This window comes from Alexandromys fortis, unplaced genomic scaffold (genome assembly GCF_014885135.2).
Source record: "Alexandromys fortis isolate MF-2015 unplaced genomic scaffold, M_Fortis_MF-2015_v1.1 scaffold_46, whole genome shotgun sequence".
NCBI lineage: Eukaryota > Metazoa > Chordata > Mammalia > Rodentia > Cricetidae > Alexandromys > Alexandromys fortis.
In genome coordinates this window covers 10,323,627-10,351,118 of record NW_026067919.1, presented here as the reverse complement: position 1 = coordinate 10,351,118, position 27,492 = coordinate 10,323,627, and the positions used below count along the sequence as shown (strand labels likewise).

At 50.5% G+C, this 27,492-nt stretch overlaps 2 protein-coding genes across 2 annotated transcripts; one reads left to right on the top strand and one right to left on the bottom strand.

Annotated features, from left to right (window-relative positions):
* Positions 1-1,173: 1,173 nt before the first annotated feature.
* Rbp3 (retinol binding protein 3) lies at positions 1,174-11,419 on the top strand. The gene is made up of 4 exons (XM_050140662.1): positions 1,174-4,478; positions 6,181-6,371; positions 8,276-8,418; positions 9,902-11,419. The coding sequence occupies exons 1-4, from the start codon at positions 1,431-1,433 to the stop codon at positions 10,222-10,224; spliced, it is 3,705 nt and encodes a 1,234-aa protein (XP_049996619.1). The 5' UTR covers positions 1,174-1,430; the 3' UTR covers positions 10,225-11,419.
* A 6,393-nt stretch (positions 11,420-17,812) lies between these two features.
* Positions 17,813-18,823, bottom strand: Znf488 (zinc finger protein 488). The gene has a single exon (XM_050140682.1). It carries the CDS (start codon positions 18,821-18,823, stop codon positions 17,813-17,815), a length of 1,011 nt encoding a protein of 336 aa, XP_049996639.1.
* Positions 18,824-27,492: the final 8,669 nt, after the last annotated feature.

Sequence of the window (27,492 nt, the reverse complement as noted above, 5' to 3'; positions counted from 1 at the left end):
CAAAGACCCCCTTCTCTGGCTCTGACACCATGGGGCTATCTGCCATTCACTGAGCCCGGCCAGTGTGTTCTAGACACAATTCAAGAAGCCAGAAGGAGGGCATAGGAAGTGGCAGCACCAACTGCTATTCCCTGTCTGTACACCCCCACCCTCCCCTACAATCTGACCTAGGGTTATCTGCCAAGTGAGAGAACGTGCCCACTAAGAGGCTGGCTGGGCAAAGCAGGGGTTCTAGGTGTGGGCTCCATGGCAGGTGTTCTTAGATATCCAGGGCAAGACACAAGCAAAATCCATAGCCCTTTCATGAGGAAAAGGCGGTGGGTGCATAGCAACGCATCTGGGACTGGCTCCCAGGTGTATTCCCACAGGAATGAGAATGACCTGTAGTCTCTGTGTGACTTGGAGCCACCAAGAACCACTCACTTCTCATTGCAAGCACTGGGCTGAAGCTGAACCCTTCGCCAACAGGAGTCCTCACTTACACAGAGAACAATGCTCACTAGATCTCACAGTTAACCTGATCTGATCTGGCACTACGGAGGCCGTGTTACTCTCACCTGTCACACTGGATACGGAAATCCGGACACTTCACTTATCTTGTTGCAAATTTGTGAGGAGACCTGTTGTACCGAGAAATATAAGCAGGGTATAAGGACACACTTCAGTTCCTTAGCCCAGAAATGGTCCCAGACTCAGCCTTGGCACTGAGATAATGGTGGCCTTCCTAGCCTCTTCTCACTGCCTTTCAGCCGTCCCCATCTGAAATGGTGGGATCAATTACCTACTGAACTCCCTGGCAACAAAATATATATATGAGACTTGTTATAGATCCCTCATTGGTAACTTCCAGACACTGCGATTCTTTGTGAAAACTTTCGTATTTAATCCACCCAATAACTCACATAGTCTCATGAATAAACGAGATGCTTTCCTAATCTAGGGAAGAGACAGCCGCAGAACCAGACCTCCAACTACATCTACCTAATTCCAGAGCCCTGGGTCACCCACAGTAGCGGGGAAATGATATTTATTTATAGATTAACAACTCTCATTTGCAATGCTTTAATAAACACTGTGAGTGTGGAAAGCATAGCTCAGGACCTAGCACATGGCAGGAGCTCAAAATAAACACAATTATCTGTGTCACTCTATGCAGACACGGCTCGGCAAGATGAGATGCCGCGTTCCTTCCGGGTCAAACCACCCTGGCCTCTTCTTCCTAGTGCCCTGGTGCACGCACTTGAATTAGACAGGATTAAAGGCTTACCAGAGCTGGAAGCCTCACATCTAACTCCCACGTTGAGCCCCAGACCTTCTGTCTGCCTGCTAAGAAGGACAAGGGAGAAAGGCAGCTGTGAGAGCCGGACCCCGGTCTTGTACACAGTCAAGGGGGCTCTGACTCAAGAGCCAAAGCTCCTGGGATCCCAATCATGAGAGAATGGGTCCTGGTCTTGCCCACGCTGCTCTGTGTTCTGGCCGACCCTATGCAGCACCTGTTCCAGTCAAGCCTGGTGCTGGACCTGGCTAAGGTCCTCTTGGATAACTACTGCTTCCCCGAGAACCTGATGGGAATGCAAGCAGCCATTGAGCAGGCTATGAAGAGTCGTGAGATTCTGGGCATCTCAGACCCTCAGACGCTGGCCCACGTGCTGACAGCCGGAGTGCAGAGTTCCTTGAATGACCCACGCCTTTTCATCTCCTATGAGCCCAGCACCCTAGAGGCTCCCCAGCCAGCACCGACACTCACCAACCTCACCCGGGAAGAACTACTGGCCCAGCTACAGAAAAGCATCCACCATGAGGTCCTTGAGGGCAACGTGGGTTACCTACGAGTGGATGACTTCCCCAGCCAGGAGGTACTGAGTGAGCTGGGGGGGTTCTTGGTGACCCATATGTGGAGGCAACTCATGAACACCTCCTCCTTGGTGCTCGATCTCCGGGACTGTGCTGGTGGTCACATCTCTGGGATCCCTTATTTCATCTCCTACTTGTACCCTGGGAACACCGTCATGCACGTGGATACCATCTATGATCGCCCCTCCAATACCACCACCGAGATCTGGACCCTGCCCAAGGTCCTAGGGGAGAGATACAGCGCTGACAAAGATGTGGTAGTCCTCACCAGCAGTCGCACTGGGGGTGTGGCTGAGGACATCGCCTACATCCTCAAGCAGATGCGGAGGGGCATCGTGGTGGGCGAGCGGACGGAGGGTGGTGCCCTGGACCTCCAGAAGCTGAGAATAGGTCAGTCCAACTTCTTCCTCACACTGCCCGTGTCCAGGTCCCTGGGACCCTTGGGAGGAGGTGGCCAGACGTGGGAAGGCAGTGGAGTGCTGCCCTGCGTGGGGATACCAGCGGAGCAAGCCCTAGAAAAGGCCTTGGCCATCCTCACCCTGCGCGGTGCCCTCCCGGGGGTGGTGCTCCGGCTTCAGGAAGCCCTGCAGGACTATTACACACTGGTGGACCGAGTGCCGGGCCTGCTACACCGCCTGGCTAGCATGGACTACTCAGCTGTGGTCTCGGCGGAAGACCTTGTGACAAAGCTCAATGCTGGCTTGCAGGCTGTATCCGAGGATCCCAGGCTCCTGGTGAGAGTCACTGGACCCAGAGAAAGCTCCTCTAGGCCCGAGACTGGGCCTAATGACCCTCCAGAAGCCGCTCCTGAGGTGCCCAAGGAAGAAGCTGCTCTGAGGGCCCTAGTGGACTCTGTGTTTCAGGTATCCGTGCTGCCGGGCAATGTGGGCTACCTACGCTTTGACAGATTTGCGGACACTTCTGCACTGAGAGTACTGGGCCCTTATGTGCTGCGCCAGGTGTGGGAGCCCCTGCAGGACACGGAGCACCTCATCATGGATTTGCGCCACAATCCTGGGGGGCCGTCCTCTACTGTGCCTCTATTGCTATCCTATTTCCAGGGCCCTGAGGCTGGCCCCATGCGCCTCTTCACCACCTATGACCGCCGCACCAATGTCACCCAGGAGCACTTCAGCCACAGGGAGCTGCTAGGAAAACGATACGGCCACCAGCGTGGGGTGTATCTGCTTACCAGTCACAGGACGGCTACCGCTGCTGAGGAGTTCGCCTTCCTAATGCAGTCCCTGGGTTGGGCCACCCTGGTAGGTGAAATCACAGCCGGGAGCCTGCTGCACACCTGCACGGTACCACTGCTGGACTCGCCGGAGGGCGGCCTGGCACTCACGGTACCTGTGCTCACCTTTATCGACAACCACGGCGAGGCCTGGCTGGGTGGTGGTGTGGTGCCGGATGCCATCGTGTTGGCCGAAGAGGCCTTAGAGAGAGCTCAGGAGGTTCTGGACTTCCATCGCAGCCTGGGTACCTTAGTAGAAGGCACCGGTCGCCTGCTGGAGGCTCACTATGCCAGGCCAGAGGTCGCGGGGCAGGCCAGAGCTCTCCTGCGCTCCAAGCTGGCCCAGGGAGCCTACCGCACGGCTGTGGACTTGGAGTCACTGGCCTCGCAGCTCACAGCTGACCTGCAGGAGGTATCCGAGGACCATCGCCTGCTGGTGTTCCACAGCCCTGGTGAGCTGGTGGCCGAGGAGGTACCTCTGCCACCCCCTGCTGTTCCCTCCCCAGAGGAACTCTCCTATCTCATCGAGGCCCTGTTCAAAACCGACGTGCTACCGGGTGAGCTGGGGTATTTGCGTTTCGATGCCATGGCGGAACTCGAGACGGTGAAGGCCATCGGGCCTCAGCTAGTACGACTGGTGTGGCAGAGGCTCGTGGACACAGCGGCTCTGGTTGTTGACCTGCGCTACAATCCTGGCAGCTACTCTTCCGCCGTGCCCCTGCTCTGCTCCTATTTTTTCGAGGCGGAACCCCGCCGGCACCTCTATTCTGTTTTTGATAGGGCGACATCTAGGGTCACAGAGATATGGACCCTGCCACTGGTTGCCGGGAAACGCTACGGTCCCCACAAGGACCTCTATATCCTCATGAGCCACACCAGTGGCTCTGCAGCCGAGGCCTTTGCTCATACCATGCAGGACCTACAGCGAGCCACAGTCATCGGAGAGCCCACAGCCGGAGGGGCACTCTCTGTGGGCATCTACCAGGTGGGCAACAGCACCTTATATGCCTCCATGCCTACCCAGATGGCCCTGAGTGCTACCACGGGCGAGGCCTGGGACTTGGCTGGTGTGGAACCCGACATCACTGTGCCCATGAGTGAGGCCCTTACCACAGCCCAGGACATAGTAGCCCTGCGCGCCAAGGTGCCCACAGTACTGCAGACAGCTGGGAAGCTAGTGGCAGATAACTATGCCTCCCCTGAGTTGGGGGCCAAGATGGCTGCCAAGCTGAGTCGTCTGCAGAGCCGGTATGCAAGAGTGACTTCAGAAGGGGCCTTAGCTGAGATGCTGGGAGCAGACCTGCAAATGCTCTCTGGGGACCCACATCTGAAGACAGCACACATCCCAGAAGATGCCAAAGATCGCATTCCTGGAATTGTGCCCATGCAGGTAAGATACAAGAAAGACTTGGCCTGGTCCAGTTTTGGGAGTGAGTTGTCCCTATTGTCAGCATGTGTGTGCCTATATGCAACTCAAGACTGCAGCTCCAGGCTTCTGTGATTGCGTGTTTACTAGCCGTGTCCTTTCTTCCCTTCACTGCGCTGTCTCTTCTCCTCTCCTGGTCCATGAACAACCTACAGAATATAACACATCTAACGTGAAAAGCTGAGGTGGATGATTTTAGACGTTAGCCAGGTAGAAAACAAGAATTCTTATGAGTTTATGGAAAAGGGAGCTGGCAAGTTGTCTGAGGCTCCCACGGGGGATTTTCCCTTCCTGTAAGTATGAAGTTTATGTTACCTGGATGCACCGTGTCCTTAGAGGTAAAGCATGGAGACACGACACGGGTTCTGGTCCTGAGATGAGGTGTGTGAGTATTTGTCTGTTCCAAGGACGGGCTTGATGGGGAGTTTGGAGCAAGGTGGCTGCAGTCAGAAAACTTGAAAGTCAGCACCAGAGTACCTGGGAGCACCAATGGATGCAATAGATTGTGGCAGTGGGTAGGGTGTGGAAAGGGAAACGACCCGGGTAAGCCTTCCATCAAAGAGCTCACCCACCACCTCTCCACCCACTCTCTCATCAGTGGCTTTGCGGTGAGGTCAGTGAACAGGCAAGGCTTTGCTTTGGCCTGAGGGGAGGGCTAGGGTATAGATAGCTTAGCTGGGAGTTACTCACTGGACAGGAAGAGGACAAGGAGGAAGTCAGGGCATGGCAAATACTGCTGGGACCTGGCAAGTGCGGGGATTGCCTCCTAGAACCAGCCCTCTGCAGGTGAAAGGGACCTCTCTGCATCTGTTCTCCAACCGTTGGAGGTCAGGACTTTTGCATGCTAGGGCTACATAGACTTCTGCCACATGGAAACATCTAGAGGCAGAGATCACAAAGATAGTAGAATCAAGTTCCCACAGGGAGTCTGGCAGGAGGGCAATCGCCTGAAATCAGACAAGAGCTACGGGAAAGGAAGGGTTCTGAGCCACTGTCATGACCACACAGACCTCTTTGCCCTCTGTCTAGGTCATTGAGTCCTACCACTTACAACAGTATTTGGGGGAGAACAAATAGAGCCATACTGCGGGGGGGGGGGCGGAGTCTGTTTTTTTTTTTTTTTTGCCTGTTTATTTGTTTTGTTTTGTTTTTTTCCAGCACAGCCAGGGTCGTGGAGTGAAAGAGTGGATTGAATTTGGAGTGGATTCTTTTTTCACCTGTTCCTGTCTGTGAGGGTCTCAGACAAGTTAGTCACCTTGTCTGTGCTTCAGAATTGTCCTGGAAAGATGAGAATAACAGTGTCACTATACCGGGTGACTGTCAAATGTGATGAAGGCTACAAAGTGCCTGTCCTGGGGCCAGGCTGCTGAGAAAGATTGCTAATTTCTTCTCCCCGTGTCTCAGCAGAGGAGATGGGCCCAGGGACGTAAGGGGTGTCTGGTGAAGCTGGAAGCGCCATACCTCTCCAGACACCAGCTGAGGGACTGGTAGACTGAGCGTTCACTGCAGGATGTCACACATGGCTCCCATCCCAGCCCCATCGCCCAATGCTACCCTCCCAGATACCACTAACTCTTTCCCATTTCCTCAGTAGCCCGTGGCACCACTCTCCTGGGCTCTGCCTTTTACTGCTCTCCTGATCTAAGCGAGGCTTCCACTCTTTCAGATCCCTTCCCCAGAAGCCTTCGAAGATCTGATCAAGTTTTCTTTCCACACAAACGTGCTGGAGGACAACATTGGCTACCTGAGGTTCGACATGTTTGGGGACTGTGAGCTGCTTACCCAGGTCTCTGAGCTGCTGGTGGAACACGTCTGGAAAAAGATTGTGCACACGGACGCCCTGATCATCGACATGAGGTCAGTGCACGAGGCAGTGATCCCAAGCTGAGCCATGGCACTGGCTGAAGACAGGCAGAGCTCCAGGCCAAAGTGGAAGGCGTGGGGGACCCCACGACACAATCAAGGAGCTGAAAGGAACCAGGCCACCAGCCTGCCAGGAATCTGGCCAGCTAGCCCAGGGGTTCAGATCTTATTAGCTGAAGGGACCTCAGCACTGGTAATTTTTTAAGCTCCCCAGTGATCTCAATGTGTATTTCAGATGAAGAGTTACCCCATATCTGTTGTCAGGCAAAAGAAATCAAATGAGAAGGGCAGAGATAAGAAAGATAAAAAACTGCTGATCCGTGGCCCCACGCGGGCCCTGTGTCAGTAGCTCTGGGGGGTGGAGAAGTCGTATAATCTATAATCCTAATTGTCAACCCCCACTGTGGTTGTACATCTGCAGCATCACCCCAAAAACAGCCTTTCTCCTGAGCACCACAAAGCCAGGGTCCCTAAGACAACTTGAGAATGAACAAATGCTGTTGTAACAAGAAAGCTTTGCATGACAAAATGGTTGTTGGACATCTTCACCCACTCACCTCCCTTTGCCTCTGAAAAAAAGAGAAAGAAACAAAAATAGTTTTTCTGGGGTGAGTTCCTCCCATAGACCCCCATCGTCACCAACCCCACTCTTCCAAGCAGAAGAGTCCTCGGACAGTAGCCAGACGCAGGCCTCCCTCCAGACCTAGGCCTATTGGTGGGTATGTCCTGGGTACCACCCACCAGTACGAGAAAGGTCAGGCTGATTGTCTCCAATGGGAACCTTTTCCACTTCTCTGCTGCTGGAGAAAGACTCAAGCAGCTGGCCACCTAAGCACCCACACCTATTATAATTGCACCTCTTGCATGCCTATAAACAGTCACTAGATGGCGCTGAATCACGATGAGACTGGCCTCCTCCCTGGGAGATCATTTTCTGTAGCCAGATTTTCTATACACCCAGAAACTTAGCTGGTCACTTTCTTCCTTAGACACCTTAACGAATACCAGAGCCACCACCAGGACAAGCATCTTTTTTTTTAATTAAATATCTTCCTCATTTTTTAAGGGGAAGCCCAGCTGCAGACACCTTTGGCCTACATTATTCTGACCTGGGATTGGGGGTCAGATGCTGAGGTCAAGGGCCCTGATGGCTCCTGGCTGTCCGCTGGGAAAGTTTCCTGATGCATTGTCATCCCCAGAGAGGCAAGGATCATGCAAGGTTGAATGCAACTCACCCCTCTATACTTCCACAATCTTGAGTTTACTACTACATCAAGGGTCACTAGTAACTTGGGTTGCTACTCTTGATGGATTCTGTGTTGTATTCATACTCAGTATGGATGCAGAGGAGCAGTGCATGGCTGATCTGTGGGAAAACAATTGCAACAAATTCCTAATTACAGGACTCATCAAAGCCTCTAATACACGAATATATATGAGCAGGCTCCAAATCCAGTATTTTCTTTTCATTCTTTTTGAGTCTTTCTTTTGTTATTATTGCTATTGTTGTTTTGAGATAGAGTCTCACTGTGTAGTCTCACATGACTTGGAACTCACTATGAAGACCATGATGGCCTTGAACTTGCGGAGATTCACCATCCTCTGCCTCTCAAGTGCTGGGATTAAGAGTGTGAGCTGCCACACCCGGCCAGTATTTTCTGAAAGTAATTGATCACAGACTCTTTTAGTCTCAAGAGGCTCGTGCTCTGTGGAATCCCCTGGATCCTGCCACCCCTGGAACTGTGGAGGCTGCCCTTGAGTAGCTACATTAACAAGGGACAAAAGGGCAGAGATGTCCTGAAATTAGAACCCTTCTGCACAGGAAAAAGACCCAAACTCTAGGGGGCTCTGAGCACCTCTCTGTGAGCCCAACTCCTCTTTGTCTCTGCTTCTCTCAGGTTCAACATTGGCGGCCCCACCTCCTCCATCTCAGCCCTGTGTTCCTACTTCTTTGATGAGTCACCCCCCACTCTGCTGGACAAGATCTACAGCCGACCCAATGACTCTGTCAGCGAACTCTGGACCCACACTCAGCTCACAGGTAAATGAAGTCTTTTTCTCTCCCTGTGTTCTCATTCTAAAACCTTCTTGGAAGAAAAAAAAAAACAGAGAAAGATAACTTGAGAGTATATAAAAATAACAATAACAGATCATAAGGTCCCTGTTCTGGTCCATTGGGCATAATACCAGGACATCCTTCAGGATCTGAAAGCACAGGTCTAGAGAAGAAAAGTGGGCATTAGATGGCTTGAATAGCTTGTCTAGGATCCTTCAGCTGACAAGTGAAAGAGCCAAGATTCGAAAGTTACTTTGCTTGACACCTGCATGTCCCCCAGTCTTGACAGTAGTGTTAGCAGCCTGTAGAACAAATGCAGGACCAGGACACCCCCCCCCCACACACACACACACATCTTGCTAATCAAATGGGTGTTTTCAGAGCTCGTCTTGTTTGAACTCTCGGTAGCCGCTCATCACAACTATCTGGAGAAATGTCCAGATTCTAACAGGCCTTCCTTTCCTTGTCTGGGCCCAAGAACATCCAAAGCAGCAGAAGCACCCCTGGATTTCATAGACCCCTGACTCTCAAAGTCGTGTTTCTTGGTGAATGTCCTCCCTCCCTCTGCCCAGCATGCAGAATCAAGGGCCCTGTGTGGACCCTGTATTCCCATCCCCCAAGAGGCCATAAGGGGTGCCAATAGGGTACCTCTGACCAGAGATGTACCTGGCCGGTTTCATTTCTACACTTTCTCATTACGTAAGCGTTTTGTCACCATAGTTTCCAGGATTTATCCAATAACATTGAAAGCTCTGAAGGAGAAAAACAATCAGAATCAGGTGAATTCTAAATTTAAACAGATATTCAAAACCAGAAAATTAGGATAACCTCAGATTTAAAGATTCTAGAACTCTGGGGGGGGTCGGGGTCCGATACAGAACCCATCAGCCACCTTCTGCCACTAAGACTCTAAATGTGAGTGTCCTTATTGAGATGAATTTTCATTGTAACATCACACCAGATTTAGAAAACCTGTTGCAGAAATGAGAGAAAGGATAGGGGAAGCCCTAACAGGAGAAGTGGGCAGGGAGAAGCAGAAAGCTGAACCTCTGTGCTTCGGTGCAATGATTTCATTTTAAATAAATGTATCTTTGACATATTGTCTAATCAAATCATGATTAAAGTTAATTTTGTTTGTTTACTTTTATACTTGTTAACATAGCTACTCAAAAGTTTCAAACAACCACCAAGCAATAAAGTAATAAATGTTGCTCTTCTGGCTGCCCAAAGCAAAGAGACTCTCAGGTTAGAGTTGGGGGCACCATTACTCAGGACACAGCTGCATGCCAAAAACTCAGGAAAAGGCAAGCCTTTCTTGCCTGAATCAGAGAGGCAGCCTGAGGCCAGTGGCCCACATATTGACACAAAAGAGCAAGACTAACCCTATGGTCCTCTTCTTCTCATCTGGATACTGCAGAAAAGGTAGGGTGTTGATTTTCTCCCATGCTGAAGGACCTCTGTCCTCCAGGTGAACGCTACGGCTCCAAGAAAAATGTGGCCATCCTCACGAGTGGTGTGACAGCCGGTGCTGCTGAGGAATTCACTTACATCATGAAGAGGCTGGGCCGGGCACTGGTCATTGGTGAAGTGACCAGTGGAGGCTGCCAGCCACCACAGACCTACCACGTGGATGACACCCACCTCTACATCACCATCCCCACAGCTCGTTCTGTGGGTGCCGCGGACGGCAGCTCGTGGGAAGGGGTGGGTGTGACACCTGATGTGATTGTTCCTTCAGAAGTGGCCCTTACGAGAGCCAAGGAGACCCTCCAGAGGGCCCTGGGAGTGTGAAGTAGAAACTGAGGGTCCCCATGGCCAGAGTTGCAATGGCAGGTCCTCTGGGTCACTACTGGGGCTCTAGCATGAGCTATCACGAGCCACAGATGTAAAGCGCACGTGAGAGTAGCCTTCTGTAGTAGCCATTTTTCAAGAAGCCAAGGGAAGAAGAGCTTGACGCTGGTAGCACTTTCCAACGTTTCAGCTATTCTTTAACTTGGGACAGTACTTATCCTCTGTAAGTTCCTCCTTAATAGATAATATCACTGAGTCAAGATGCTTTCAATACTCAAGCCTACAGTAGAGTAAGATCCCAAATCAAACCACCCTAAGTCTGAGCCCATCTGTGTCATTTACCACCTGACTTCCTGTATCCACAATACCCTCTTGAGACTATTGGAGAATAACAATGGTGGCGAGTAGACGGCTTCTGTGTGATCTTTCAACTGTAGTGTGTAGTTTGAGGCTGTTGCACATCTGTGTGTTTCTGGTACTCAGAGGCCACCTGCAGCTCATAGCTACTGAGGCTAGAGCCCTTCCTTATGTATCCCATCCCTCCCCCACGACCCTGGGGTTATGTCTTGACCCACCAAACACTGTCACCTTTGTTCTCTTCTGCTCCGTGGTCTTGGGTGTGCAGTCATCACGTCTGAATGGCGGGATAACAGGGTGCAAGTCTATACTGCCCCAGCTGCAGCCCCCAGACACCCTACCTAAAGTGAAGAGCTCTAGAGCCCAGAGGTGACATAGGGAGCAAAGCCTCTGGCTGGTGCCCTGGGATTCATACAACTTGCTCCTCCTACTTTGTAAACTAATTTAAAGATAATATAATTTTAAAAAACTGGACCACACACCTGTATTGTTTAGCCCTGGCATCTGGGAATGTTAAGCTGTAACTGGCCAGGCTCTAATAAAGTGGCAGAGCTTTCGGAAGATAAGGAACCCTGACCTCCCAACCAAACAGCAAAGATTTACGAGTACAGCAACCAAACTTCAAGGGACACGCTTGAACTGATGCTGTCTAGACTCTCCAATCCAGGGCAAGGCAACACTGCAGGTCCCGTCTGCCTGCATCAGAGCAGGGCCATAGCTGGGGGATTTGCTAGTAATCTCATGACACGGCCTCTGTCTTCCCTTATAAGGTAAATGTATGAGTGTTCCATGGTGCTTAGGCATTTAAATTTTAGGGATCCCCTCCCTCCTTCCTCCTCTTTCCCCTCCTCTCTTCCCTCTCTTGCTTCTCCCTCTAATTTAGGTTATAACCTAAATTAAATTCTTGCTGAGAGACCTGTCAGCGCTGTTTCTATCTTCCTTTTTAATACTTTGTTCTTGTTCTAGGTCCCCATAATAAGTGTATAGCACGATGCCCAGATAGCAGTCATCCCAAAAGACGAGAGTGCATCTGGAATCACAGCACCGGTGTTGCTCTGTGCGTCCTTTTTCCCCTTATCTGGCACTGCAGGCATTTACGGATAGAGATTTTAGGCCTGAGACCAAGCACTTTGGGGGCAGCAGATGTTAGGGAACCCATGGATGTTCTGCAGGGAGGATAGTCAAGGTTCTTAGGTTTCACATGAGTAACCGTTACTGCCACCCTTCAAATGGGAGGCCACTGAGATGGAGGAAGCCCAAAAACCTGCCTGAGGCCACACAGTAGGCTTGCTCTCCTTTGGGCCACCCAGTGTTTGCATTCTGGGGAGATTCAGTCCCAACTGCATTGCCTAGAGAAGAGTCCCTAAAAGGCAATGGTCCTAGACTAGAGTCAGCCTGCCTCAGTGCAAAGACCAGTCCAGTCTTCCACTGCTTGTGTGATTCCAAGAGACTTACTTCACTCTCTGGGTCTCAGCTCCCTCATGTGTTTAGTAGGGAAGATAAATATTACATCTGTGAGAAATTACAGTTAATCAGAAGCCTAGCCAAAGTCAGAGGCCATCACTTTTCTGATTCAACGGTAGCTGCCTTGGGAGCCCACCTGGTAGTGAGCTGGTTCTACCTTGGTTGGTTAGAGGAACCTGGGGTGAAGATTAAATCTGGAACAAGTGACCAGAGAGTTGAGGCGTCAGCATCCCTCCAGATGCCCAGCGGGCAGGGGCAGACCAACAGCAGCAGCATCCTCAGGAGGCAGCTCCCAGGGATGACGTCAGCTACGGTCCTAAGTCACTGATTTTTTTTCCACCCACTCTCCAGCCGGATCCCTCAGACTACTCTTCGGAGACTGAATACAATCCAGGCTCCTTCCAGAGGTCCCCCTCTGCCTCCATCAGCCAGGCTGTTTCCTCTCAAAGAATAGAGCAGGCTGGCACCACCGGTGAGGGGATGGGTGGGACCTCAACCCGTATCTTTCTGCCTGAAGATTCCAATGTTTCCATCACATTCCAGTATCCCCTGACCTGAGCCTGGGAAGGGGACTTGAAGTTAAAAGACACTAATGTTCTCTGCATAGCAAAGTGAATCAGTCTTCCTTATGTGAGTGTCTCATGGTACCTACCTGGAGACAAGGATAGAGTGAAAGAGAAAAGAACACACACACACACACACACACACACACAGGTCCCAGAAACTCATGTCTGCACTTATTACCAGCACACTCTCAGGTCCATCAAGCCAAGGCAACTCCTGTTCCCAACTGAGCATCTTGGACTCTCCCATACATTACTTTCAGACACTCAGACCTCTTGGCAGACACCCTCTCTTGCCCAGACCCCTCGGTCACACAGACACCAGAGTCTGATGAGCTAATATCTGACATTACTCTACTATTGGCACTATCTGTCATTATCCCTCTTGAACTGAGGCTCCAGCTTGGTTCCTGTCCAGCCTTTTGCCTCATATATGGGCTGTAAGGGGTTGATCTTACTGAAAGGCCTTGTTCTCTAGGGGCATTCCTCTCAAGGGTCAGACTTACCTGTCCCTTCCTACAGACCAGATGGAGAAGGAGCTTAATACTATAAGCGGAACGGGATGACCTTGGTCCAGGGTGCTGGTGTGCCCCTGAGAGTCCAACTGGTTCTAACAGTCCGGGCGTTCCCATTGCCTGCAAGGTTAGAGGATTATAAGAGTCCTAGATTCCAAACTGGTTCTGGGGCAAGACATGCCTAAGGGGCTTCTGTTGTTCTCTGTCGGTGCATCAGGGATCACACTCCATTCAACAAGGAAGGGGAGAAGAGCAGATGGAGATCCCCACAGAACCCCTATCTTGAGGCTAGGACAACACAGCAGAGGGGAGGCCCCTGATCTTTCTGTTACCTTACCGTGCCCAGGGTCACCACCATTACCACATGAAAGGAAAGGAAGCTAGGCATATTAAACCCCAGTTCTGGGCCAGGAAGCTCGCCCTCTAGTCTCCACAGGAGGGCACTTATCTACCACCTACTGGTTCCAAAAGGACTAAGCTGCTGCCACCTGGCTTAGGGACCTCAGCTCTGCCTTGCTGGCTAGTGCTGAAAATAGTCTCTTAATCTCAAGATCTTAGAATAATAGCAAGGGGCCCAGACCCGAGAGGTCCCCTGCCCCCAGCCCTGGGACACACAACATGGATGAAAGAGGGAAAACTAAATTTAAAACCTCCTCCTTTTCCTTTGCATCCCTCATACAAATGATATCTAAACAGTCTCACCTAAAAAGTGTCTTAAATCATATCACATCACAGAATAACTTCCTTAAGGGGGAGGGGGCTATCTTAGCGGATTTATATTTCATTTAGTATATTACCATTAAACCTGTAACAAGACTTGTAAAAAGAAAATTGTGAAAATGGCAGGGATAAGGGAAATATCTGGAGAATGGCTTACGGATGCCTCTAGGGGGGGCTCCACCTCTTCCCGGGGGGGAGGAGATGAAGGAGGCAAGGGCTGATTGGGCTTTTCACGCTTTCATCCTGAGTAGCATGTCTTCTTCCAGAGCTCATGAGGGGAGGGCCAGGAGTGAGGTTAGAAGGGCTGGGCCTAGCCCCTAGCCCATTCAGCAGCTAGACGTCTATCAGACTCAGGGACAGCAGGTGATGGCTCTTTCATCCTCTACACTGACATGGATCAGCAAGTCTATGCCACGTTGCCCGTGTCACTCGCATTGCCAGGATGCACAGAAAGGAAGCAAGGTATCAAGATCCCAGTCCTCGTCCAGGGAACCGTCCTCTGAGTCACCCCAAGAAGGCACTCACCTGCCCATCTGTGTTAAACAGCAGCCGAGTTAGTCGACCACTACTTTCTTTAATCCCTGGCTTGCTGTTCTCTCTTTTAGTCTATTCCAGGCCATGGCCCATGGGAACTCACTGCCATAGAGGTGTTGGGGGGTTGGAGGTGGCACCCAGTTACGCTGCTCTCTCTTTTATCCGATTCCAGGTTGGACTTGAGGAAGCTTTCCTCAGGAAACCTACCCAAGCTCTTGATAAGACCTGTCACCGAGGTGTGCCACGGCCATTCCTGTGCTCTGGCACCTTCGCCTATATGTGTTTTCCTAACCATATACAGTCACTTATGTTTAGATCCCTGACCTAAAGATCCAGGAATCTGTGACAAGCTCAGAATGAGGGCCTGGCATCATAGTGGTTGGAGCTGTTTCCAAGATGATAGGCAAAGAAAAAAAAACCTCAATGGTGGTCTAAACTCAGGGCTCTAAGTGCTCAGGATACGGATTGGGTAAAGACCTTGTCTAGTAAGTTGAATTCAGAATGCCTTATTTCAGTCTCATTTCCAAATTCTTTTTTTTTGGGGGGGGGGGTATGGCTGCAAACTGAGCCTTGTGTCTCACACATACTAGGCAAACACCCTACTACGGAGTCATAAGCCCTTGCACCTAAGGATTTCTTAGAAGCCTTAATTTTTCCAAGAATTCTTTTATTTGTTATTTACGGATGTGGGAGTGGTTTGCTCCGTGGGTGCCCACATCCCTGAGGCCACAAGAGGGTGTCAAATTCCCTGAAGCTGGAGTTTCAGGCCTGTGACAGCTCAGCGCTGGTGATGGGAATCCAGCTTGGGTCCTGTGGAAGATCAAGAACTGTGGACCACTGAGTCATCTCTACACCCTAGAAGGAATAAGTGAACTGTGTATAGGAGCAGCTGCCCCCTCTGTTCAGGCTGCTGTAAAAAAAAATCCCTAGACTGAACAGTTATGAACAACAGGAATCTATGGCTCACAGTTTTAGAGCGTAAAAGAGGGACAGGTGTCGGCAGATGAAGTGTCTTATGTGGGGACCTCCTCCAAGGTCAGAGGCTGTTCTTTTCAGCCATGACATCAGAGAGAAAGCAGGGAGCTGGGACTTGAATGTGAATTTTGAGGAATGAAAAATATCCAGACTATTTTTTTTATGAAAGAGATAACTTAGGAAGTCAGAGTTTAAAGTGGCATGAAGGAGGAAGCCACAAGAGGAACCTTGATTTCCAGAGAATCCTGGGAGCCCAGCGTGCTTACTCTGAGGAAGCCTGGGAGCCCAGGGTGCTCACTCTGAGGAGCTGTGTCACTAACAAATCCTAAGTCATGAGCTCCTGAACATCCCTGAACTTGTAAATCTGAATGACTGCTAAGCAGCTTGTTGGCAACAATCCTAAGCATCGTCTGCACCTCTTGGCAGAACCATCGCCCTTCCAAAGAGATGGATAGAAACCGTGGGTCAATCCACTGTGCCAGAAATAAGCGTGGACACGCTCTTGACAGATGCCATCTCCTGTCCCCCAGTGCCAACACCAGAGTTGTCAGGAACAAAGCCAGCGTCAGGCAGATCATTCATTTATTAACTCATCCATTTATTATTTCTTTGAGCAGATACCTGCTGAGTGTCTATTGCGTGTCTGCCTTGTCAGAGGTGATGGGAATGCAGCAGGGAACAGACAGCAAACTCCCGCTCCTTCTAGTGAGGAGCGCTACCGTGAACAAGGCAGATCTGTATGCTACTTAGTATACAGGACGGAGAAAAGTACTCGAGTGGGGTGTGTGTGTGTGTGTGTGTGTATCTGCATTTGTGTCTATGTGTGTCTCTGTGTTGTGTGTTTATGCAAGTCTCTCTGTGTGTGTCTGTGTATATCTATGTGTGTGTTTGTGTAAGTGTGTGTCTCTGTGTGTCTGTATTTGTGTGTTTATCTAAGTCTCTGTGTGTGTATCTGTGCCTGTGTGTGTCTGTATATATCTGTGTGTGTTTGTGTCTGTGCCTGTGTATAACTGTATGTGTCTCTCTGTGCATGTCTGTGTGTGTTTATGTAGGTCTCTCTGTGTGTGTCTGTGCCTGTGTATGTCTGTATATATCTATATGTGTTTGTGTCTGTGTGTATCTGTCTCTGTGTGTTTATGTAAGTCTGTGTGTGTGTGTGCCTGTGGGTGTATCTGTGTGTGTGTCTGTATGTGTTTATATGTCTGTGTTTCTGCACAAGTAGCAAGATTAAGTTGAAACTGGACATGAAGAGACTAGGTCAGACTCAGCTCCAATCCTTGAGTCGTGCCGTACTCCATGACCACGCTAGCTAGGCAGACATGCAGCATGCAGGAAGAGACCGAACTCAGATATGGAGGTCACAGGGTTTTGTTCTTCCACCGATAAACCAGAGTGGTTGCCTTGGGGAAGTTGTCAACCTTTCCAAGTGTTGTGGGGACGGTATGAAAATATCAAGTGCCTCCTGGGGACCTCATTCTGAGTGTCCTCCAGTTGCTCTTTCCTGCCCAACTCAGGATCACAAGGAAGAATGGCACCCAGAAATCATGCCGAATAAGTGATGTATTTCTGTTTTCCTCTCCTCACATATTCACGGTGCGAAGACCCAGAGAACAGGATGGGTGAATTGCTAACCACTCCCTTATTGTGGATTCAGCCAGGCCACTTTCCTACTTGGTCACTTTGGGCCTGGATTTACACTGACCCAGAGGTTAGGCTTGTGACCCAGGCAGAGGCGGAGAATCTAGCTGGCATTTTGGCTGCCATCAGGTGTTCCCAGCTTCACTGTGTGACGCAGCAGGGACGGGGAATGAAGCCTGAGCATGTCTACCATGTCCGGCTCACCCTCAGCTTTACTGCATGCTCGTGGCAGAGAAACACAGTACTCGTTCACCCCTGAGATTTCACAAGTAATGTAGCTGACCAGCGCGCGCAGTGACCATGAGCCCCATGGGCTCAGTGCTCGCAACCTACCAGGAAATGATCTGGCCACTTCCCAGACACCTTCCTCAAGACCGATGACATTCTGCCAATGCGCCACTTTAAAACAACAGAACTGAGGGTCGGCAAGTTAAACAGATCCAAGTCCGCGGCTCAGCAGTGAAAGAGCCCAGACTGAATGCAGGCTTGCTGGTCAGAAAAGCCAAGGTGTTGTGTCCATGTGCTCCAGGCAGAGCAATGGGAGCAGAGCCAGGAACAGCCCTGCACCCCAGGTCATGGGTCCCCTTATTCCCTAAACCCATGAGCGAAGCTCAACATTTCAATGAATGGCTTTCCAGGAAAACACATCACAAGGGCCGGGGGACATCTGACAAATTATAACTGAGCCATTCACCTCTGGGAAGCAAAGGGAACAACCTTGAAGACACCTGTGACCACCTTCTCAATGCTGGCCAGGAGTCGCCCGTGCCTCACCACTGAGCACTGGATACTATGGCCATCGGGCTCCTCCTTAGCCATCCACTAACTGTGTGATGTCATATGTCTGGAAAGATGGTGGCGCTCTCGGAAGTACTCATGGCAAATGGGGCAAGTGAGAACTTCCTCTCTGCGTTTCTTAGAATGTGGGTCAGGGCCTCCATGCTCCCTTTTGTGGTGGGACCGCATGTGGAGGACCAGGTCAGCCGTCAGACGGAAGGCGAGGTTACACTTTGCACACCAGTTCTGAGTGGGCAAGCCTGGGGATGAGAGTGTGGGTGGCAAGAGAACCCGGCAGGCTGTGGCGGAAGGTGTCGAGGAGGTGGAAGCCTGCACCTGGGTGTGATCCAGCCACGGTGTGGGAGCCCCGTGGAAAGCATTGCAGAATAGAATGTTCTGGGACAGCATGTGCAGTCTCCAGAAATCTCCCGTGAGCTTGAAAGCTGACAGCTGAGCCCAACATGGGATATCCACCGTGGTGATGAGTCCCGAGAGCTCCCATGGGCCCTCTGCGTTTCCACTGTCTGGAAACGCAGGGGAGCATGTGGGCTTCACGCGTCGCGAGGCTGGCCTCCTGAAAGCGCTTCTTTTCCCATTCCGGGCTGCACCCGGCCATACTGAGCATTCTGTGCAGTCAGCCGAGGCTCCGGGGAGATCCTGGGGCAGCTGCGGAATGCCAAGCTGGCCTTCTGGGTCCTCTGGCTTCCTCTTCAGGGCTTTCATGTCGCCTGAGCTCTCCTGGAGACAGGACAGCTCTGTGAAGGAACCCTGCCTCTGCTCTGTGCAGGCCTTGTAGCCCAGAGGCCTGTCCAGTCCAGCCTTGTCCAGTGCTGTTGATAGGCTCCGTTCAGAATGGGCCAGATCTTGGCCACCCTTCCCTGCAGCAGCTCCAGAGTCCAGGAGGCTTGCTTTCTTGAGCAGTTCTTCCTGAATCTGCTTAGGTCCCATGAGTCTCCATCTTTTGTCAACTGAAGGACTCAAAGAAGCTGCTTTTTCTTCAGCCATGTGATCAGAGGGGCCTGACTGGCTAAGCAAGGTGGATGTTCCAGCAACCATTAGTCTATAGGGCTTTGGAGTTCCAAAGGCCTGATCCCTAGCTCATGGAGGAGTTATGTGATCAGAGTCCCCAGTGAAGCCCGGACTGCATGCACTTGACCACTGCAGAAAAGGAGAGCAGCAGTGAGGTGGGCACTGGTCATTCAGCGCCCCCTGTAGGCTGACACCAGACAAACCCACTTTTCCCGGCCTTCCTTCGATGTCTGTGAAGTAGGAGCAGGGTCATCTGAGGAGAAAGAGAGGCAATGAGCTCAGATAGTTTAGACACCAGCAGCACACAGAGGCAGCTTTCTGCCAGAGAGAGCCCTGGAGCAGCGACGCCAGATGAATATGCCATGGCTCCATGCAGGGAAAGGCAGGGAAGCCTCAGAAACACCGACTGTGTTAACAAGTCTGGTTCAGAACCACAGAAGCTGGAGAGGTAGGGAAGGGAGCCTGCTCTGGGACAGAAAACGGGAGATCCTGACACTTACCAATAACCTGACCCTGCAGGGAGAAAGAGAGTACCACAGCTCCCCCTCCAGGAGATGTCTGGCCTTGACCGATCCAGAGTCCGGAGGAAGCCACAGCATGGGGGAGGCAATGTGGACGGTTCATGGCTTCACTACCTTGGTGCCTATGGCATGCCTTTCCTTCCCTGTCTCCTACACTAGCAGCCCCTTTCTCTACATCACATCTCCAGCCTGCTTCCACTGGCTGTTTGGATTCCTCAGGACCAATCTTAGAGTCCTTGTCCCTGTTTTCCCCTACTCCCACCCAAGCCTTGTATGATCAGGCTGCTTTCCCTGTGGACCCTGCTCTGGCTGAGACCATGCAGTGGCCACTGTTAGCTTTATGGGCTCTTTTCCCTGCTCTAGCCCCTGACAGGGAGTGGAGTCCTTTGGAAGTCAAGGACTTGATAGGCAAGCCAAGGATGAGGGGAAAGGGTGGGTTTTTGTTGGAGGGAGACTTTGGGGCTGCTTCATAGAGACCTCGCTTTCACCTCACCTGGATATGGCCACACTGAGTCACAAAAGCAAAGCTATCGAGGGCTCACGGTACAAGTGGAGGAGAGGAACAAGGACAGCCACAGCGGGGTGCAACAGCAGAGGACACAGGCCCCAGAGTCCCGAGGGATGCCAGTGCAGGGTCCTATGGACATTCTTCCCACACTGTGGGAGTTAACCACCTAACACGTGCTTAGAAGTGACTTTTGCTCCCAGCGCAGCTTATAACTCAGTACCATTTCCTTTGAGAGCTGCAGATGTCTCCTACTGTGCAGACATGAGGGTCGCTCAGGAGCCTGCCTACCAAGTGAAGCCATGGCCTCCATCAGCACGCTGCCCTCTCCTGCCTTAGCCACCATATTGCCCAGCTGCAGCCCTAGGCACAGCCTTCCCCGGGCAGGATGAGAGCCATGTCTACTCTGCTGACCTCTCCAGCCCAGAAGAAAAAGCCTACGCTGCTGTCTACCCTCTGCAGCCCCCAGAGGAGTCCTAGGTGAAGCATACAGCAAGCAATCAGAAGGTACTATCTCTACCAAAGGACCCCCAAGCTAGCCAAAAAGAGGAGGGAGATTATTGCCTCTTTGGACAATAGAGCCGATATCTGATCTTTTGTGCCACCTGGCATCTTCCCAGCCAAGTCCTGCTCCTACTACCGAGGTTCTCCGCTGCTACTCGGTCCCTGTCTTTCTCTACTCCAAGTCTACAGCTATCCCTCTGATGGTGGGACTTACTCTAGCCCCTTATCCTAATAAATTCCTTCCCTGAGTTGGCCAGAGTGACTTTTGCCACTTCTATCCAAAGCAGCCTGACTGTTCTAGAAGTGACAACCCCACCCAACTCCGAGAGCTCGCCTCCAGGACTCTGTCGGGGAGGATGTCAACACAACACACACTCACATGTGCACACGTGTGAGCAAGCACACAGGCCGAGGCTAGCACCCAGTGGCACCATCCCTGCAGCCGTCAGTACTGGGAGAGCCTCTGCTGTATTAGCCGAGTCTAGACAGCGTCAGCTGCCAGCTTGACTTGTCTGACAATTCTAATGTGTTTATACCCACATTAGCAGGTTCCCTTGCTGGTTGGCAGGCTGATTTTAATGCCTGTTGTCAGGTGTGCTAGGCCACTTCAGGTACTGAGGGACAGGCAAGGGCTTCTATAGGCTTGAGTGACCAGAGGGTCAGAGGAACGCTTGGCAGGTGTGGGCTGTGTCTGGCCTCTGCCTCACACTGAGGCACAGTCCACTCTCCACCTGGCCTTGTTCCTGTTTAGAGCCTCCTCCTCGACACTCACCAGACTCACTCTTGAGCCATCCCACAACTAACTCCACTCACTTCTCCTCGACCCATGTCCACTGTCTACTTGTCCCAAAGCACTGGGCATCCACAGATAAACTAGCTTCTGACTGTGCCCTGGAGGTGCCATGGTTAAAAGGGAGACACCTAGGAGGCAATGCCATTGGCTCTCTGAGGAAGGCCTTCAGCACTGTTCTATCTCGGTAGGCCCATCCATCTGGTTCCAAAATTAAGAAATAGAACCAGACCCTCTCCTTTCACAGGTACTGGCAGAGTCACAGTGATGACTGGATGGACCAGCATTCTAGAGGCTTCATCACTGGAACAACTTCCCCTGAGCCAGAGTATGCGGAAGTGACTAGGCTTCTTACTCCCGGGGACTCGGGGGCTAGTTGGGCAGCTGCATCCACTAGCTGCCTTCTGCCTCCCTGTGCAGGGAGCACACAGCGCACGCATCTCCCACTTGCCCCTTTCTTTCAGAAGTCCCCAAAGAGATTAAAGCAACATCAACTTTCTGAGAGAGTTAAAATACAGAAGTTACCCAAAGTGCAGGAAAGGGGACCTCAACACACTCTTCTCTGACTAAAGCGTTTGTTTGCACAGCCTCTATGGCAAAAATAAATGCAAACACAGTCGTAACCCCCATGTGGGTCTGGGTCCCCAAGACCCTCATCATGCATACTGTGTGCTAATGGGATTAATTGGATCACCTCAGCATTCTTTCTAGACCACAGCTTCAGTGGGCTGCATCTAGCATCAGACATCATGTTGACCAGTATTTTGAGAGTGCGGAGGTGACAGCAGGCACAGGGTAACCCTGAGCAAAGCAGCCAGCCCCTCAGTGTCCCAGGTCTCTACCTGTAAAATGCACTAAAAACATCTCCAAGTCCATGCCTGATCTCCCAGGTGTAATTAATTGATAAATTGCTCCTCCCTCTCTCAAATAATAGCAGGTCTGTTTGAATCCCCACCAGTTTCTATTCCATGAGCCCACACAGACACACATGTACATTTACATAGGCACACTTGTGCACACACACACAAACACTTATCACATATACTTAACACAGACAAATACACATAAACTTTCACACAAACACTAACACACACATGTTCGCACAAACATATTCATACACATTAATACAAACACTCCCACGATACACTAAAACACACACTCTGTCTCCTCTCTAATCTCAGATACGTCTCCAAAGTCAGCTGGGTCCAGATAATGTTATATCCAAGGATGTTCAAGCACCTGCATCAAAATTCCCTGATCTCACCTCTGCAGAGACCCTATAGTGCCACCTTCATGATCCAGGCAGCATTTTTCAAGCAGAGACAGCTCATCCCAGGAGCCAGAACTTTCAGTGGCACGCAAGCAGATATGACTGCCCTCTTCTGAGGGGAATGCAGGGCAGAAAGTTGGTCAACCGGATGCTCCATTACATAAAAAGAAAAGTGGTGATAATCTTCTATTTAAGTGTGTATAGACCAGCAGTTCCTTGCATTTGATTTCATTTAATTTTCACACAAAAATTGTGGTTCGTTGTGTTTCTCAACTCAACATTTTTGCCAACCTATCCCATGTCACTTTGCTCAACTCCACGGGGCAGCTTTTGACACCACTGTGAATCTGGAGAATGCCAGATTTTGAGTTAGAGATTATGTCCCATTGATGCCATCATCCCAAACCTTAAAAACGGGGTGGGGGAGAAAAGGGGAAAAGAATAATGTTACTAAGGAGAAACCGAAAGGAGAATTGGAACAGACAAAAGCAAACTAAAACTAAATAGAGGAAGGAACAACGAAGGATGTGTGTGTGTATGTGTGTGTGTGTGCGTGTGAGCTATGTGTGTGTGCTTAGATGAGAGTGCACACCTATCAGCATATTGGATGTACATGCCTTTGTACACGGTTGTGTGCACATGTATGTGGACATGTGGAATCTTTGCCTGCCTCCCTGAGACTACCTCTGGCTTGTGAATCAGCATTGTTTGGTGTTAACTGCAGGCAAGTCTCAGGATTTCCTGTAAAGCCCGTCTCAGGCCCTGATCCCACATCTACCTTCATGAAAACTGCTGGATGGAAGCCTCTCAAAATGGAATATCAGGTGAGGTTGCTATGGCTTACTCCTGCCGGAACCCTGCTGCCTCCGTGTGCTCACCTCTCCTGTATGGATGGACTCCCAGCCCTTCCTTTAACACGGGCATCTGTCTGAGGGCGGGGTCATTCTCATTCTTCTGCAGCTGCAGCTGCATCCCCTCATCCCTGGGCTTCCCAGATGGCCACCACAGATGGGGGAGCTCATCTCCACATCCCGACCACAGAGCTCTGTGGGTCAGAAGCCTGACCCCGTCTCCCACCTCACCTGCACCCCTGCCACCCTGTGCGTCTGTGGACCCGCGCCCTGCCCCAGCACAGCTGTTTTCTGGGCAGACTGGAACTGCCCCTTCCCCTTTCTCCTCCCGCAGACGCCAGCTGCCCTAGGCAGTGACGGATCTATGCAACCCTTGTTCCTTGCTCTGCACCTCATATGAAAAGACTCTTTGTTGTCCTGGGCTGTCCTCAATGGCCTCAGTTCATCCCGGGCTCTCCATCCTGACACTCTTTATGGGTGCGCATCACTCCATCATTGTATCTGCCCCACTAAAAGGCTTTTCTTATCATTCTTGGCTCTGTTCACTCTGGTGTCCACAAGGCACAAATTGAACAAAATGGTTCAGAGCCACTCACTCCATGTTCTTCTTTCTGGAAAAAAAGATAACATACTAAGACCCTCTCACTTTTCTCGGAGTCCTCAGATCATATGACAACCCTATGATCCGGAGTGCTTTCTGACACCAGGATCCCCAGATCAACAAGGTCCATGGCCCATCTCTCCTGTCATAGATACTTCTCCCTGTAGCGCCTATCTCGTGAGCTGCGAATCAGGGTACTGCTATTGACTAACACAGCAAGTGCTACATTTTGAGAGATCAGTCTGTTTCCAGTTTTATTACTTACGCTCGAGTAGAAACTACAGCCTCATCGGTCCAATGTCTAAAAGGCTCTGGTTACACTCTCCCAAGCAGCCTCGCTGTTCCCGCTACTGTGAAGCCCCATTTACATCATCAAGGTCAAGTGCACAGACTCTAGGGACAGAAGACCTGGATTCCATCATTCTCTGACATTATCCACACTAGGACCTCTGCTTCCCCCTCTGTAAAGGGAACGTGTGGATACTCCACCCCCATGGATTGCCATGAAGATGGGTTACAACGGCCTATCTAAAGTGCCAAGGAACCTGGCTCAGCACTCGGTGTAAAGACAAATTGGGTGTCATGCTTATCACAAAGTGACAGAGTCACCTCATAGCTACCTTTCCATTGCTTGTGAACTCAAAGAAACTAGCACACAGTGCTGTTAAACGAATAAGCAAATAGCAAGGGCACTTCTTTCCTTCTGCTCTGTTTATAGACGCTAAGATTCTTGTTAAACTGGATGCCTCCGAGTCTGAAAGTCCTCTGAACACTGTGTTAACTCTCACGGATCTGAGTTGCAGTTCAGAAGCTAGTTCTGCTCCATGACACCGGACACCCTGCTAGTCTGTCTCATGCATTTGCTTCTCAGTCAAAATAAAAGAAGGCATTAAACAACCCCAGTGTTCCAGTCTTTGGGCATCCGTAGTCTCTGGAATCTTCCCTTTTGGAAGATTCCAGAATAGAATCATGCATTCACATCTGTATAAGAATGATGGGCACCTGTGTTTTCTTGTGGGGAGTGCTCATGTTTCTAGGCATCTCCCAGCTCTGGGATGTTAGAAACGTTGGGAACATAAGAGCTTTCCAGGCTTTCATAGAGAAGCAGGGCCAAGGGCTGTCTAGCCATCTCCTAGGGGTTTCCATGTCCAGCTAAAGCTTTAGTCTTCTAGAGTAAGGCTGCTCAAACTCAAGCAACATCAGTTCCCAGGACTACAGTGAAGCTAGACTCAGGACTAACCCAGCTTAGCCATGTAGAGCCACAAACAAGTAGATGACATATCTTCACCACCACCACCCCCAAGCCCAGGAATCTTCAGAACCAGAGCCAATGAACTCAGAGGACAAAAATGGTGCTTCACAGGGGCTTTACTGGGTGGATTCAGAGTTAGCTATGGTCAAGGCTGGCCAGGACACTAAAGCAATGAGCAGTACTCCAATAAACATCAGCTGACCAGCAAGTAGTGTTATCTAGGGTGATATTTCAACTAGAACTTGTGGGACTGAATTAGCCCTATGGACTCAGATTCCAAGACGTAGCCTGAGCTGCAGACTCAGCCCAGCCACTCACTAGGTGCGTGACCCAGGACAACCACTCAGGGTGTTAATCACCTTATAAATAATACTGGAATAGTGATATCTACTTCAGGGTGCTTCTAGTTGGCTTCAATGAGGGAGCGTGTAAGATCTCAATACAGGAGACTCTTGCTGCTGGTACTATTGGAAAGGAAGAACAGGTGTCCTGCCCTTGCCAGGGTTTCACCTCCAGGGCAGCATTCACAGGATAAAGTACATGGCTTATCTACCAGGTTGTTCAACAGAGACCCTTTTATACTCAAGCAGTAGCATTGTCTGAAGAGAAAAGAGTAGGGACTTTTTTATAAAGATACAGACTGTGCCATGAAGGGGAAAAAAAACTTAAAACCCTGAGACTCAAGACTTCGCTTCGTATACTTTTTAAATGGCTTATATGTTCTAAACATACGTCGCCAACTCCTGGATTTCTGGAAAAGAAATCCGCCAAACAAAACTGCCATGTGATTCTAAATCAGCCGGGAAGCCCCCCTTTCCCCACTGCCACTGCCCATTCTGTCTCGCTGACATCAGTGGTTGGAGGACTCACAAGACAACTGCACTCCCTAACGCGGAACACAGTCTCCTATCCGAAGCTCCCAGCTCATGCTCATCAATTGTCCTAACTCTTTAGTATAACACCGTCTACTCTTCTACCAACCCCACCACCATCCTCATTGACCAGATTCTACTTCCGCTGAGGTTTGTGTGGCTTACAGGTTGTCAAGCTTCCTTTTCTGCATCAGTAAAAAGTTAAGCTGGCAGAATTATCATCAGAGGCACAATAAATGACAAGGTCAATTTAAATTGTGTCTAAGAAGCCAAGGCTGCCGACCTTAACGGATAATTAACATATTTGAAAACAAGCAAGTTTGTGTATGCTTTGTATGTGCTTTTGAATAGAAAGACATACTATAGATATCATTAAATGTGAAATTATGTTTTTGTCAAGACTAAACCTTTAACAAAGTGCTTAAAATCGCTTTGATATGCATGCTACATTTGGTTCCCTAACAATTTAAGCAGACTGACTCTCCTAGATTTCTTCTGTTTAAAATCTAGTAAGGCAGTCTTTGACCACAACGTGAAATGACTTCACATCTGTTCTTCTACCTCATGGAGACAAAACACACCCAGCCCTGGGCTCCCATTGTCTTCCTACAGTCCAGCCCAGAACTCCACCGCCTCCGTGCCCCAGAACCTGACAGATACAGCTTGCCCAAAAGGCACGCATGATTGCAGCTGTCCCCTCAAAGCTACTTGGCTTTCCTGGCGGGCTGTCTGTGCCTATTAGGAAAGAAAACGGTTTCAAGGAAAGGACGCAGCATCTTACCAAAACAAGGTATTTTTTTTCTGCTCATCCTGAAGACTCAGACATTAATGTATTTTTCCACACCAGACACTGAGTTACCTTTCCAGATCTTGGTAAATATCTGTTGAAGAACACATCTGTGATCAGGTCATGGTTCTTACCACGGTACTCAGCACAAAGCCCTGTTGAGAATAATAGAGTGCAGGGATGCATGCATGAAAACGTGAAATCAAGAACTACAACACGTGCGCGCGCGCACACACACACACACACACACAAAGAAGTCAGTCTAGGAGAAAAACCAGAATTATGTACAGAAAAGAAGTGGGGGCAGAGTGAAGAAAAGAGGAGGAAGAGAAGATTTTAAAAAGAAGAAGAAGAAGAAGAAAGGAAAGGAACGGGAGTGCAAGGAGGAATCGCCAATAAAGGTAAATTCCTACAAGGAAAAAAAGTGAGAGAAGAGAGACACAAGAAGATGGGCCCCAGGGAGTGGACTAGAGAAAGATGTAGGAGGAGCAGGCCACAGATGGCAGGGAAAGCCCGGCCCCAGAGCTAAGACCTGCGAATTCAGCCCAGGGAAAAGGTTATGGGATGGAGAGGCATTCCACCGCCGCCCTCTCCCGCTGCCGAGTCTCCTGCCGGCGCGAGTCTCACCTGGGCTCTGAGCAGCATCAGCGAGGCCAGCGGGTACCAGCTGCAGGGCGGCCAGCCTGAGCTGCTGAACTTGGCTGGGGAGCCCAAGGGAGTCCAGGCCCCGCCTCGGGGGCGGG